General features: G+C 45.5%; 1 protein-coding gene across 1 annotated transcript in view; it reads right to left on the bottom strand.

Moving 5' to 3' along the window:
- Window positions 1-14837, bottom strand: part of PPIL2 (peptidylprolyl isomerase like 2) — a 737332-nt gene that overhangs the window by 641992 nt on the left and 80503 nt on the right. Inside the window, exon 5 of the mRNA XM_069620060.1 lies at window positions 14456-14507. Coding sequence (XP_069476161.1) covers window positions 14456-14507 — 52 coding nt within the window. The remainder of the gene's footprint in view (window positions 1-14455; window positions 14508-14837) is intronic.

The raw sequence follows: 14837 nt of genomic DNA, 5'->3' as shown, positions 1-14837 counted from the left end.
AACACACAGCCCGCCAAAAGGCTCCGCTTTCCCGGGCACTAGTAGTCCATATAAGGCCAGGAAGAAGGCCAAAAGAGAAGATGGCCAAAGGACAAGCGAAAAACCTTGTTGCATGGTCATGTTTGGTCACTAGCCACAGTCAGTAGCCAAACGTGGTAAATGTGGTAAGGCTAAAACAAAAAGCAGCCAAAAATTGTAAAAAGTTACTGCTGCCACCAGCTTGTCCATTTAGCACACCTAGAGTAACCAAACATCCTCAGAGTGTACCCCATTGTACAATGGTTTTTTTTGGTATTGTTTATGGTTTACCAAGCAACCTTTACTACATAACACATCGATTTAGACAAGACTCCGCATTATAAATTACAAAATTCAATATCAAATTTAGCAGCATATTCCAAATTTGCATGGTACAATGATAAACAGTTACCACAAGTGATAACACGTTACTAAAAGTAGTAACCAAGTAACAAGACTAAGGGAAACAATGTTTCCCAGTACTGACAGTCTGAAGGACAGGTCAGTGTGCCCATAACAGATGAGCAAAAGACTGTGCAGTGAAGCATAAGGCTTGACTGCACTGTAAAAAGTACAGGGCAGGATAAAAATAAAAAATAACAGTTTGGGTCCATTAAAACGGAAGTAAAGGTGCAGTAAAGAGAAATGTTTGCTAACAGTCCGATCCACAAAGTAGCTCCTGCTCTACGGCCTCTCTACGGCTGGCCCTTTTCCAGCGGTCGTTCTTTTCCACCACGTTGCCGCTAACCTTTCAGGCAAACAGGCTTGTCGTGTATATCCTCTGCCTGGGAACTAGAGACAAAGTCCCATCAGTCATGGAATTTCTGCTTCACTGAGGGGTCAGCAACTGAAAAGGGCCCACTTCTTTAGTCATGTGATCAATTTGCAATTTGGCAACAACCCCCTCAAAAAGACAAGGGGTTTAAGGGCGATGGTAGAGATTGGTTCTCATGGAAGTCCTCATCTCCTGGGGATAGGGGGACCACCCCACTGAGATCCCGATAATCTAAGCCCTTAGGGAGTATTTTGCATAGCAGACTCACCGCCCTAGTCTCAAAAGAGGTTGCTTCCCCTTGGGTGGAAAGAATTCTTTGGTTTTTTCAAATAAGCTATATCATAAGGCCGTCCTTCCATCACTCATTTTATTCATTAGCTTTGGCATGTATTTAATGATATTAAAACCCACTTTACCACGCAATCATAATTCATATCAGGTCCTTCGATATTTGTGAAGAGGAAAAAGAAAAAGGTTCCTAGCCTGGGAAAATAAACACATGAAACTTCAGATTACGTCAAGGACATTGCACGCTTTAAGGTTTTTTTCATCCCTTGCCTTCCCTCGCTATCTCATTCTCCAAAAAAACGTTTTACCTTTATGACTGTTCCACTCTTAGACTAGGCCTCTGAATTAAGATTGGTTTGGCAGTCCCAGAAGTACCATCTGTGAAATATCTGCAGTAATTTAAATGCATGCAGCATATCTATTAAGCCGACAACTCAACCAGTATTTCTTGAGCAGACTCAAGCCCCTCACACACCAAACAGTATTTAATGTATAGCCCTCTAAAACTCTTATAACCAAATTACCTATGCTATTTCAACACATGTACCTATTCTCGAACATTCTCCAGAAGACAATCCATAGAAGATGGACTTAAACATTCATCCTTACACAAAGCTCCCTCCCCCTCGTGCTCCGCCTCACAGAGGGTACTGGCTTACTGGAAAAACCTTCAAAACCTGGCTGTTCACCCTGGCCTGTTGAAACCCCTGCCCATCAGACACCCGCCTGCCTCAGCCAGCAGTCCACATGTCCCCAGCCAACACCCTACCCCGCCTGCCCACATCAGCCACTAGCTTCCAGCATAAAAAGGATAAATAATTACAAAACAAATGAATACACTTCCCTTTGATGAATTGCCCCAAATATCCTTCTCTTTCCACTCTCCCCCACCCCACATCTTACATTCTTCAGGTTTGCTCACTAAGGTCTGCAGTACCCTGGGCAGGGTACAATATGCCAAGGACAAGGATCAGGTTCTCTGAATCTATTACAATGGTGATTTGGTGCAGTATCAAATCAGGGTAACATAACATATAGGAATAGTAGTTTGGAAAATGGAAACAAGGGGAGTGCCAGTTTGCAAGGAACATATTCACAGTAGAAACTATAAACCACTTGAGTCCTGTAAAAGGGAATTAGTGTTAAGTGAGAGTGAATGACTGCCTGTGTTATTTATAGCTTAGATGTATGCATAGAGCGCTTAAGCACGGGGTGGCAAGCCCATTCAGAGGTTTTGAAAAACTATTTTCCCACCCGTCATTGTGAATTCCGAGCTCAAACATCTACAAGCTATGTCTTTATAGTGACAGAAAAATACAATTTTCAAATAAAAAAAAAAAAAAAAAAAAAAGGACTGCATCTGATCCTAAAATAACGATCTGGCTTTTATATGCTTTTTTCATCACCCTAATGTTGCCCTAAGGTCACATTGCCAGCGTCATCTGTTTCTCTTTGTTTCGATTTGTTCTCTAATTGAAGGCAACATATTGTTTCTCGATCATGCAGTGTCAAGTCGACCAGCTCCACCTACTTATAGAACTCTTAGAAAGTGCTTTATGTAACGTAAGGATGTGGAAGGAGGAGACCGACACACAGGTGGCATTGTCGTTAGACTTATTTGGGTCAAAATAAAAAGAGGAAAACCCCAACTGTCCCCAGTACTAGGAGGATTTTTCCTGCCTCAATTAAATACAAAGAACTCGGTCAGAATATCCATCTAAAAACAAATAGTCCACCGCCCTGTGGAAAAACCAATTTCGGGCCCTTAAACTCTTAACAAAGGAAAAACAAAGATCTTCCTAGTCCAGAAAAGCATATCCCTTCATCTGGACTGAGGCTGTGTGTTCACCTCCTGGTGATTGATTGATTGATATTTTATTTCTATCGCGCTCGTACACAAGTGTTTCATGAGACGGATTCTCCAGATTGAATAAAAACAGAGTGCTAACAGTTCTCTTGGAGTATTTCTCCATCAATGGCAGGCACAGAATAAAGGTCTCTTCAAATTACTTCTGCTATTACAATACAAGGGAAGTCACTCCCTCCCCTATGGCTCTTCTTGGACACACTGTGGCAACTCAACAAGCAATGGGGGAGTGGTGGGGGGGGAGGGGGGGATATCTCCCTTCCCCTGGCCTTTCTCAGACCTTTTTAGGATGCAAGAGGAAATTTACTTCCTTACCTCTGACTCCCTTCCCCTGGCTAGTTTCCATCTTCTGAGCTATTTGTCAGGTAGACCTGGTCCATTATCCTGCCAGGTACAAGGAGTGTCAATATTATGGCTTCTTTAGTTAGTACAACAGACCTGGCTAACTATCCAGCAGGTACTACTATGGCTTACATAGTGGTTGTAATAACGTATCTGTATTTGGGGTTCCCAGACCCTTGTTCCCTCTGTAATTTCTTCATACTCTTTCTTGTACTTAGGGTCCCCAACCCCTACTTCATATTAAGTTCCTTTAAAGTCTCTCTCAGGCTTTCCTCCCAGCTTTGACCCGTTTAAGGGGTTCCCAGATCTGTGTCCCGTTCCCACCAGCTAGCCTCAGCAAGCCCCTACCTTCAGGGAGCTTCTGTTTGGGGCTCCAGCTATCTCCAGATTCCATCTCCTCCGCCCGCACTCTCCGCGTTGTCCGCCCCAGGCACAGAGTCTCCATAGCTGCTGCTTGCTGCTACTCTACTTTGCAGGTGTGCGCGTTGTGTTCCCTTCTCTCACACAGAACTCTGTGGTCTGCTTCCAGCATGGCAAAGGGCTTTTCTTCCTTTTACCCTTTTTTTGATGCATAAGCTTCTCACCTCATGTCTCGGTTCCTCTGGACTCGTTTCTCCGCTCCTGCTCGCAGCTTCTAGAGGGCTATGTGAAAAACCTGAGGGTTTTCCCCCTCTTACTTCCCGGGGATCCTCTAAACATGATATACCAAACACCCCTTCAGCCTCCCCCACGCATCCCCAAGTATCACTCAAGTCCTGTGATGAGGAAGAGGGTCTCAAGAGGAGTGCAGATATCCTATGGGAAACACCACTATGGTACTGAGAAGAAGATGCATACAGAGGTACAACAGTATGCTCAATGGAGAAGTCCAACTAACAAGGGCAGGCAAAGTCAGGCACTTGAAGTTCACTACACTCACCTGTAGCTGTTGCCACTCCGAGGGAGTATAAGAGCAGCAAGCTCAGAAGGCAAGTTAAGCGAGTAGGGAGAGGAGCCGAGAAGCTGTGGCTGCCCAGGACCAGCTGGGGGAGAAGGTCTGCAAGGTGAAGTAGGAGCGAAAAGCGTGGCGAGGGAGCCGTGTCTCCAAGGAGCCAGGAGAGTGCATGGAAGGGAGCCAGAAGGCTTGCTAATCGATTTTGAAATTGGTAACCACCAATACTTATTCCACAGAGCCAGGATAGAAACCCAGGTGCGTCTGGTGGCAGGTGGTGAGACCCTGACCTCTGATGGAAAAGACATGGACAAAGAAAACACAACCGGTGAATGAAGCACAATGAGAGCCACGTGTGTGTATTGAAAAAGGATACAAAGTGGCAGAGTGGTTGCATGCAATATTACACGTTTTCGAACAACTGTGTAAAGAAAGAACTGTCTGCAAACAGGGGATCTGTTTGCAGACACAAAGTGTGAGTGAAATAGAGATCCTAAAAGGGGGGAGCTGTGCGAGAAATGAAGTGGCAGCAAAATCCCCCAAACAAATGGAAAAGTATTGACATAAAGCAAAGAGAGTGTTGGAAAAGCATTGGGGTGGCCTCCAGGCAGGAGATTAATCCAGGAGGGCTTCAGAGAACCTACCATAAAGAGATGAGCAAAATACATGTGTGAACTGTGTGACAGGTTGGTGACAAATATATGAGGGGCATGTGGCAGGAACCTCAACTCAGGAAGTTCAAACATGGGGAAAGGAACCCCCAAAAGAAGCCAATTGAATTGATATGGAACTCTTGTGTTTTACAAGTTGAACATTTGTGTTAAAGCAAGTGGAACATTGTGAAATCAGAGAGAGTAGTCTAAAAAGCCTGTTGAAGTATTTGGTCAGAAAGGTTTGAATCCAGGAAAAGGGAACCTGTATAAACCTAAGGAATTTTGTGTAAAGTGAACTTTGTAATGCCAAGAGTGTGAGCTTGGGCAAGGAAAGCCTCAGCGACACGTTGTGAGAAATGGGGTACTGTGAACTTTTGAATCCTGAAAAGCCTGTTGACCTTTGAGGTCCTGGAGTGCCTTGAACTTGGGGAAGGGAGCTACAGAAGAGCACCAGTGCCATCCTGATTTTACTTTGAACACTATTGCATTTATCCAGTCCCCTACACATCATCATATAGAAGTGAGGGCAAGGTCAAGTTTTGACACAGACAATGTTCTATTTTGGACTACCAAACTTAGATTCCATTAACTTCCTTTGTTTTAGGGAACATTTCCACCTTAGAGCTAGGGCAAGTTAGGCATTACACCATCCTAACCAGTAAAATAAAGGTTTTGAAACTTTATCTCTTGTGCCTGTGTCATGTCTTGATACTATGCCTTTCTCACAGCAGGCTGAACAAACTCTTCGATCCTACTTTCCTTTTTATGTATCGGCAGCGTACCGATTGGCCATATAGACGAGACTGCTGGAGTTAGTCCCACAGAGCGCTCTCCATTACTCTGCGCCTCTTCGTCTCAATACTTTTGTGGGATTCATACAGGGAGTCCCTACTCTTCCTCCTCATCTCAATACTTGGAAGATGTTTGGATGCTCTACCATACATAGGTACATGGAAGAGTGTGGAATCATGTTACCCTGTATAAGGTAGGGAGATGGAGTGTTATGGGTTACTGGAGGCATACCGTGTTCTTCCCCGATAATCGTCCCCAGTCCCACAAGTAGGGAATTCCCTCCCACAAGATTATCGGGTGGCGGCCTCACCTCCATAGTCTCATGGGAAGGGGTTTCCCCCATAGGGAAGCAGGGACCATCGTCAGAGTAAGAATTGATTTACTTTTGGCAATGAGCTCTTCGTACAAATTAAGGGGACTACTATGGGGGCGGCTTTGGCACCTAGCTTTGCTAATGTGTATATGGCAGAAATTGAGGCCAACATCATTAGGAATAATCCCTATGAACACCAAATTAACTGCTGAAGCGTTACATTGATGACGTAATTTGTATTTGGAAAGGGACTAATACTCTACGTCTTGAGTTTTGTTCATGGCTCAGTTACGTAAACCCATACCTCACATTCACCATGACCGCCAACTCTGACCAAATTCCATTTTTGGACATCATTATAGGGCACAATGAGAAATATTACATGCAACACTGTACAAAAAAAACGGGATGGAACTCCATCCTGCAATATACAAGTCAACACCCTAAAGCTTTGCAGAATAACCGTCCATGCTCCCACTTTCTACGCATTAGAAGGAATTGCACTAAGGAGGAATTCACCAATCATGCTAATCTATTGCTAGAAAGGACTGCAAGCCTGTGGCTACCCTTCCAAACTACTAAAACAATTGCCAAAACACGCATGATATACAGACAGGGGTACTTTGTTTACACCTAAACCCAAAAACCTGTCAGACAACACAATGGTCTGCGTAACTGCATTCGCGCAACACACTGTGCAGATTAAAACTGGTCAAAGATATTGACACATAGTACAATCTACTTGTCACACTAGCAGGCCCAACTTTTTGTTCTTAAAGGCCCTCTAACATACGAGACAAGTTGGTCCATTCAAGATATCTAGTCACCCAATGACAAAACTCTACCTTTACAACAGAACATTCAAATAGATCCAGTGAGAGACCAGCTGTATATTACTTGCCCGTAAAATGCCAGAACAACTAGCTCTAATTATGGAGATTTCACATGGAAAAAGCATTTACAAACTACAATTGCAAAAATGTAATTTATGCCATTCTGTGCCCCTTCAACATGATTTACAATCGCATCACAACCAGGCCAATTGCCACAAAAATAAAAACACTGTTCTAAAATCGAAAAGATATTCAAGAAAAAAACAAAATGCCCAAAGTTACTTAGATGGAGGGATATTTCCCTGATCCCTCTCCACCACTCGTGTGTTTCTCTCTCCCCACTACATCCAGTGTTTGGTTGCCTGCAGCTCCCCTTGTGTCTCTTCTTTATTGGGCCTCTCTGGCTCCTTTGAGTTTCTTTGTACTAAAACTTTACTTGGCTCTGTGGGGTATCTGCAACCGCTCTCTTCTACTTGTGGTTCTCTCAGTTCTTGTGGTGTTTTGTGACCCTTCTGGAGGTTTACCCTCAAGTCTCTCAGGCTCTCGTAACACTCCTTTTTCTCTCATTCAGTCTTTCGGCCCTCTGTGACCCTGTACTTCATTTACTTCTCTGTTCCCCCTCGTGCTGGGCAACCTGTGTACCTTCTGCGTTGCTGGGTCTGCTCCAGTGAGGGCGTCTCTTTGGCAGCAGCAACGCTCCTACACACCTGCCGGTCGTCTCACTGGATACGAGTGATGTTCAGACACTGTGCGTTGTGGCATCCTCAACGGTGCCCCCCCCCACAACCCCCATTAAATATTTTTTTCAATTACTCACAATGGGGTTGAACAGTACTCCAAGACAGCTGCTGCCACTGCTGCAGATAAGATTTTAAAATTGGGAGTATTTTACGCCCTATTTTTAAGTAGAATGATTTTTTAGGGAATAAAATTGTAAGTCCAATTCCCAATGGGAGTATTTCAGAAGCGAGTGAAAATATGTTTTAACTGAAAAACGGAAATGTTTTTGTAATAATTATTCCTTTGCACCTACTTATTCATACACATTAAAATATACATGTGTATTTCTTCCCATTAGGCAGTGATCACAGTAGTTTCTTCCTGTGGTAGTATGCGCACTACTGGCCCAACATATCCATGGAGCTGGGTGGGTGAAAGGAGGGGGCTCAGGGTCCACCGTGTCAGTCTCCTATTTTTTTGTTGGAAGTATTTTTATTCTCCATATTTATTTTTTGGGAGCATTTGCCTATTTTTAGGGAGTAAAAGTAGCCGATACCCCCCTTATCCGTAAGGCTGGCCGCTGCAAGTCACATGGACCGCTTATCAATCATGGTCTAGTCTATCTATTTAACATAGCCGTGTGGTGTCCTATGTGAGACAGGTATTAGGCTCGCCTGCGTGGCACTTCCTCCCAGCTCGGCGCGGCACAGTTCTCTTGAATACACACAGTTCTCGTGAATGGTTTGTTCAAGGAGGAATGCCTTTCCACTGAAGCACACAAAACTCTTGTTGTTTTCACAACGTCAGAGGGGTATTAATCCCTGGACTTTCTCAGTCATTTCCCTTTCCCTGGTGTACTCTTCTGCCACGGTTTCAAAACTTTATAACTTCGCTTTAGAAAGGGGTATGGGTCCTCTCTTTTTTCAGTGTTCAAATCCCAATCTGAAATTGTTGAATCCCCGATTTCTCTTCTGTTTCGTCTTAACCCTGGTTTACTCATCTGCCAGGGTGTTACAACCTTCTTACTTGGCTGTGGGTCCCAGAATCGCACATTACTTGGTTCACTATCTTGCCAGGGCTTTTCCACCTTTCATTCACTCTCTGTTGTATCCAGAAAACAATCCTTTTCATATGCTGGGTCACAGACCCTTTCTTAAAAATATCTGTTTCAGTTATACTTCTCTTGCTTTGGCTCTTAATAATATTCGTATCAGTATCACTGTCCTTCATTGTACTCTTAACAATATTTGTATTGGTATCCACTAGATCGGCTTTACTTAGACTCATAACAATGTTTGTATTGCTATCAACTTTTCAACTTCCTTCTCTTGGTCTCTCACGCACTGGGTATCGTATGCAGCATTCACCCTGAAATGCCCCGGTAACCTGTTCACTCTCCCCGGGCTTAACAGTCTTCTGTGGCTGCTTCGGTGTTCCTCGCACTTCACCCACAGCTTTGCTACAGAGTTCTGGGAGCTGTTCCGCTTCCAGCCTTCCCTCCGTCGGCATGCAGCAGCTCTAGCTGCCATTGACAGATGCAGCAAACTTCCCCCGGTTTCACTGCTATGCACGCCGGGTCTCTGCCTTCACAGCGTTCAGAAGTCCGCTCTTTCCCAGCATCCGAGCAAGTTAGTCGCAGCGTCTCCCAGTCTCGCTGCTTCTCTGCCTGCTTTTCTTTTCTCTCTCTCTCGCTCTCTAGCGCTCTCAATCTCCCTGTGTCCTCTTAAAATGTCCCAGTCTTATTTTGTATTCTCGAACGACTAGAACGCAGTGTTGGTTTACCACTTCTGGGCATCCACATCACTCTATCCCTCTTCCTCATCTCAGTACTTGGAAAGGAGTGGGAAGAGGCAAACAGTGTTGTTGGTTACACAAACGTCGAAATTCACCATCAACATTACAATAAGCCATAAATTAGTGTTGAAAAAGGTACACAGCGGTTACTAAAAGATATATCTGAAGGGTTGTTTTTATGCAATATCCCTCAGCCTCCCATTAGTTTGTCTTCCCTGCGTGGTCCTCCCACAGATTGACCCTGGGGGGGCTGAGTCAGGTGGCTTCACAGCCTTTCTCTGGCCACATAGGAGAAACTTCCCTCCAGGGAATCGGGGACGAGGCTTTCGGATTTGTCACAGTTATCTCTTTTTGAGGGTTTGCCAATGATACCAGGACTGTACTAATAACGTTTGGACTTGCCTCTTTTTATGTAGTGTGATGTGATATGATTTGCTAAGGACGCCCAAGGTGAGGAGGAGGTGCAGAAAGATGAGCCGGATGGAGTGAGGGATGGACGTAGGCACACTGACAGTTCAATCAAAACCCTCTCTGAGGCTTGGAGTAATCCATGTGCCATCTGTGACGGGGGAGAAACTGAATGAAATCGCAGTGATGACCAAACTGAGCATTCCATAGGAACCCTCAACGGTGCTGGTTAAGCAAACCAAGTCAGGTGATTTACCCACATGCACAGAGACAGGGCGATTTGGTGACCAGACTCTTGAAAGCAGCCAATTGGAAGAGACCAGGATCCCCCAATCAGACAGCATAAGACCAGAAGATATGGATAATAGTTCAGCCTGCGCTGGAAAAGCACAATGGTAGGAACATTAAACCACTGCCACCAGCCATTTAACGTAGTGAGGGTAACATAAAAAATGTTACAAGAGAGAGTAGCATAAGGGGCTACTAAGTAGCCCCCCAGCACTCCACATAAGATGGTGTGTGCTGGACCTACTAAGGGAAAGGGTAAGTAAAGTCCATTTCACTTTACTGGTCTTGGGAACCGTAGTTCACACAAAAAAAGGTAATTAAACTTTATGAGAAATGATTTCTCTGTGACACTGCACTAAAGGTGCTGTTTGTTACCATACAAAAAGTAGATGCCTACGGAATTTGCCAGACTCCCAAGACAGTGGAAACATATCATCCAAATCAGGTTAAAAACACACGAGAGAGTGAGAAAAAGGTCTCACTCACTCCAGGTTAAAGTCCAGCAAAAGAGCTGAGGGTCTCAAATGTTAAAGGGAATTAGCACAGAGATGAGAATTCTCCCCAACAATGGTCAACTTGTTTGATAAGCACTGGGCTTGATGACTATGTAATCCAGGGGCCAATTGGATAGGTAAGGAGAGAATACGGTTTGGGATACTCTGAGGCGAAAAAGCACAGGGTTTTGGGATATCGGTAATGTGTTACATATAACTTGCGGTTGGCGATCGGTAGAGTAGGAGGGATTGTGGAGCTGCTAATAGCCATACTGCCAGAAAGGTGACGGTGGCTGGGTAAGGATAAATGGGGAAGTATGGAGAAGAAGTGGCTCCATTTCTCCCAATAAAGCTCTTGGAGGAATGAGTTAGTCGAAGGGAGAGAATGGAGTCCTCGGGGGAGGGTAGCTTTTTTCCTTTTCGTTTTTAATGCAAACTGTTATTTAGCTTTGTTTTTATACTCTTCGGTGTTTCATAAATCATAAGATTTCAAACAAAAAACGTTTGCCCAATGGAAGCCTTTAGATGCTCCCAAAAAAGGGTTGCATGTTCCTCCACAACACCGACATCACCGCCTGTAGGCATTTGCTTCCAAGGTGCAGCAATCCCAATTTTCTACAGACCTCATGGTCTGCCGCTGGCATCGCATACGGGTACAATTCCCCACCCCAACAGCCCTGCAGATTCACCCACCTCTGCCTCCCAAATTCCTCAGGGAGTGCGGTGGATACCCGCAATTCCCCTCCCCAAAATGGTCCACTAGAGTGGCACAATTCCCTGACCCCCACACCCTCTCTGTCTCCTTTCCATCACCCCTGCTGCCCCTTCCTTCTTGCCTTGAAATCTGTCCTCCATTCAATAATGAGAAGTTCAAGCAATTAGAGGTGGGGAGTCCTCTTTTTTTAGGGGGCTGTGTGGCCGAGGACCAGATACAAATGAATATATAGAAAAATGCCACTAAAAAAAAAAGCTACCCACCTACACACGTACTAGGTGTGTCTAGTTGCAATAAGTGCTATCAATCATGTCAGGCAATGTATCAAGACAGGAAAAATAGAGATAAACATAATTTAATTAGTAAATATAAAAACTCAAAAAATGTTTTCGTATAAAAAAGACAATGCATTTTGTTTACACAAAACATCACAAACATTTTGTGAAAGTCAATATTTTCAATGAATCTGAACAAACACAATCCCCATCTTTGAGCGATGTTGTGAGGTTAGTAAAGGTGTGCAATGGACGTGTTGCTATTTCGTATGTCCTTGATTTATGATACATACTGTGTAGTATGTTACATAGTGTGTAGGTCCCCATTCAATAATTCCATGGCCAATCCAGCGGCTCTGCAAGTTGGCTGCTTATTACCAACACTTGCTACAGAGCAAAACAACAAATGAACGCCCAAGAGAAAACTCATTCAGGCCAAGGAGAGTAATGGAATCACGCTTCTCGTCCATCCGGCGCACACTTATGAAGAGCACGGATGCCAACAACCACCACCTTCATCCCACTGCATATTACAGCTGCACATCTACAAAATCCTCCCAAAAAGTTGTGCACATACAGACGGAACCACACTACACTGTACAAAGTCTTTCCATGCCTTTAACTGACCTCATTTGGCAACGATAGGCAACTCCTCAAGCCACAAACGAAAGCAATAGTCAGAAGAAGCTGCCCATTTCATCAAAGATCCATTCTTTGCATAGCCAACGTTCCTACACAGAAGCCTCAGTACACCTGCAGTTATCACGTTAGAACTCTAAGCATTTACCTAGTCCTCCCAGAAAAGGTGCTGAACCTCTACAAAGAGCACAACACGGAGCGGGAAGCCTCCTGGGAACACAGGGGTGCTCGGAACACATCACCACAGGACGCTGGGCACTCTACCGTCTCCCGCTCAAACAGAGAATCCAGCTCAAGGCCTGCATCCAGAAGGACCCATGGAACAGTTCCTCCCATACAGGACGCTGGGCACTCTACCGGCTCCCGCTCAAACAGAGAATCCAGCTCAAGGCCTACATCCAGAAGGACCCATGGAACAGTTCCTCCCATACAGGACGCTGGGCACTCTACCGTCTCCCGCTCAAATGGAGAATCCACCTCAAGGGCTGCGTCCAGAAGGACCCATGGAACAGTTCCTCCCATACAGGGCGCTGGGCACTCTACCGTCTCCCGCTCAAACAGAGAATCCAGCTCAAGGGCTGCGTCCAGAAGGACCCATGGAACAGTTCCTCCCATACAGGGCGCTGGGCACTCTACCGGCTCCCGCTCAAACAGCGAATCCAGCTCAAGGGCTGCGTCCAGAAGGACCCATGGAACAGTTCCTCCCATACAGGGCGCTGGGCACTCTACCGGCTCCCGCTCAAACTGAGAATCCAGCTCGAGGGCTGCGTCCAGAAGGACCCATGGAACAGTTCCTCCCATACAGGACGCTGGGCACTCTACCGGCTCCCGCTCAAACTGAGAATCCAGCTCGAGGGCTGCGTCCAGAAGGACCCATGGAACAGTTCCTCCCATACAGGACGCTGGGCACTCTACCGGCTCCCGCTCAAACTGAGAATCCAGCTCGAGGGCTGCGTCCAGAAGGACCCATGGAACAGTTTCTCCCATATAGAATTATCAGACACCGGCTCAAGATGCGCCAGAGAGAACTAAAATGCACATAAACCAAAACCAAAGTGGACAACTAGGACCCGTGGTCTGATCAAGATCCTGGCAGTACTTCTCCATTAATCTGTTCAACAGCTCCTTTTCAATAACCGACACAAAATATAGGGCTCGCCACATAGATTGCAGCTGAAAGCCTAGAAGTACCTCTTACCAACCTAAACGAACTCCGCCACACAAACTCCTTGCAAACCACTAGCCTCAAACCACCCGATCTCCTGGTGGACCACACTGGTAGGGAGTCAAGCACCTAGGGGCTTTCCTCGGGATATACACACCCCAAAGCATCCCAAGCAGAAACTTGTGTTTCCAATATGCGCTCATCAACACCATACAATGTACAGATGCCTTTCGCTTTCCTCCCATAAACACAAATGCTTCCTTTTCTTCCAAAGCCATAGGCCAAGAGGCAGCCAAACTAGTAACACCCAGACTATAAAAGACCACTTTACTTTACATTACACCGACACACAAGGCACTGCCCTCTGCATCCTGAAAACCACCTTCCACACTGGAACGACTGCTCAACTGTCACGCAGGATTTCCACTTGTTTATTCAAGGGACACATACACTGCCTCTACAGAATGTACATCCTGGAGATAAGCATCCGACACAGACAAGCGTGTGAGGGAAAGTTGCAAGACCCAGGATCCACACCATCAGAGCACCAGGCAGACACCACATTGCAACTACCCGCAGAGCGGCCAGAGGCTACACAATTGGCATTGCTGCACTTTAGAAGTTCCAAGTAACATCTTAGAACTTACCTCTCCGGTCACCAGCACCAGGCAGACACCACATAAAGCCTCTACAGAGCCTGCATCCCCGAGATAAGCATCCGACACAGACTAGCGTGTGAGGGGAAAGTTGCAAGACCCAGGATCCACACCATCAGAGCACCGTAGGAAATACAGCACCAGGCAGACACCACATTGCAACTACCCGCAGAGCGGCCAGAGGCTACATACATGGCATCGCTGCACTTTAGAAGTTCCAAGTAACATCTGGGAACTTACCTCTCCGGTCACCAGCACCAGGCAGACACCACATAAAGCCTCTACAGAGCCCGCATCCCCGAGATAAGCATCCGACACAGACTAGCGTGTGAGGGGAAAGTTGCAAGACCCAGGATCCACACCATCAGAGCACCGTAGGAAATACAGCACCAGGCAGACACCACATTGCAACTACCCGCAGAGCGGCCAGAGGCTACATACATGGCATCGCTGCACTTTAGAAGTTCCAAGTAACATCTGAGAACTTACCTCTCCTGTGATTGGGTTGGTTCCATATTTTTTGATCCAAGGAACTATGCTCCTGTTGGCAAAAAATGGGGCAAGTTTGTTCACCATCCTTTGCAGAATAGTAACAGGTGATTGAAAATAGAGCAGATGCCATTTGGAAAAACATTAATTTAATAGTCAGTAAAAAAAGCACCAAGCCAACATGTTATTAAGGAAGCAGCAACAAAGCAACGAGTTAGTCCAATAAAGGTCTCATGATCTTACAATTCGGTTTTTGTCGCCATTTTTTAAGCAAAAAAAAGACTCACAAACACAAGAATCCCCATTGCGCACTGCGTGAATCAGATACAATCTCAACCTTCTTTCACTCCATCTCGGGCAGAACACAAGGATTCTTACCTTC

Source organism: Ambystoma mexicanum, chromosome 10 (assembly GCF_040938575.1).
Source record: "Ambystoma mexicanum isolate Mex_15411 chromosome 10, UKY_AmexF1_1, whole genome shotgun sequence".
Lineage (NCBI taxonomy): Eukaryota > Metazoa > Chordata > Amphibia > Caudata > Ambystomatidae > Ambystoma > Ambystoma mexicanum.
The sequence above is the reverse complement of the archived record's forward strand: the minus strand, read 5'-3'. Positions and strand labels throughout refer to the sequence as shown.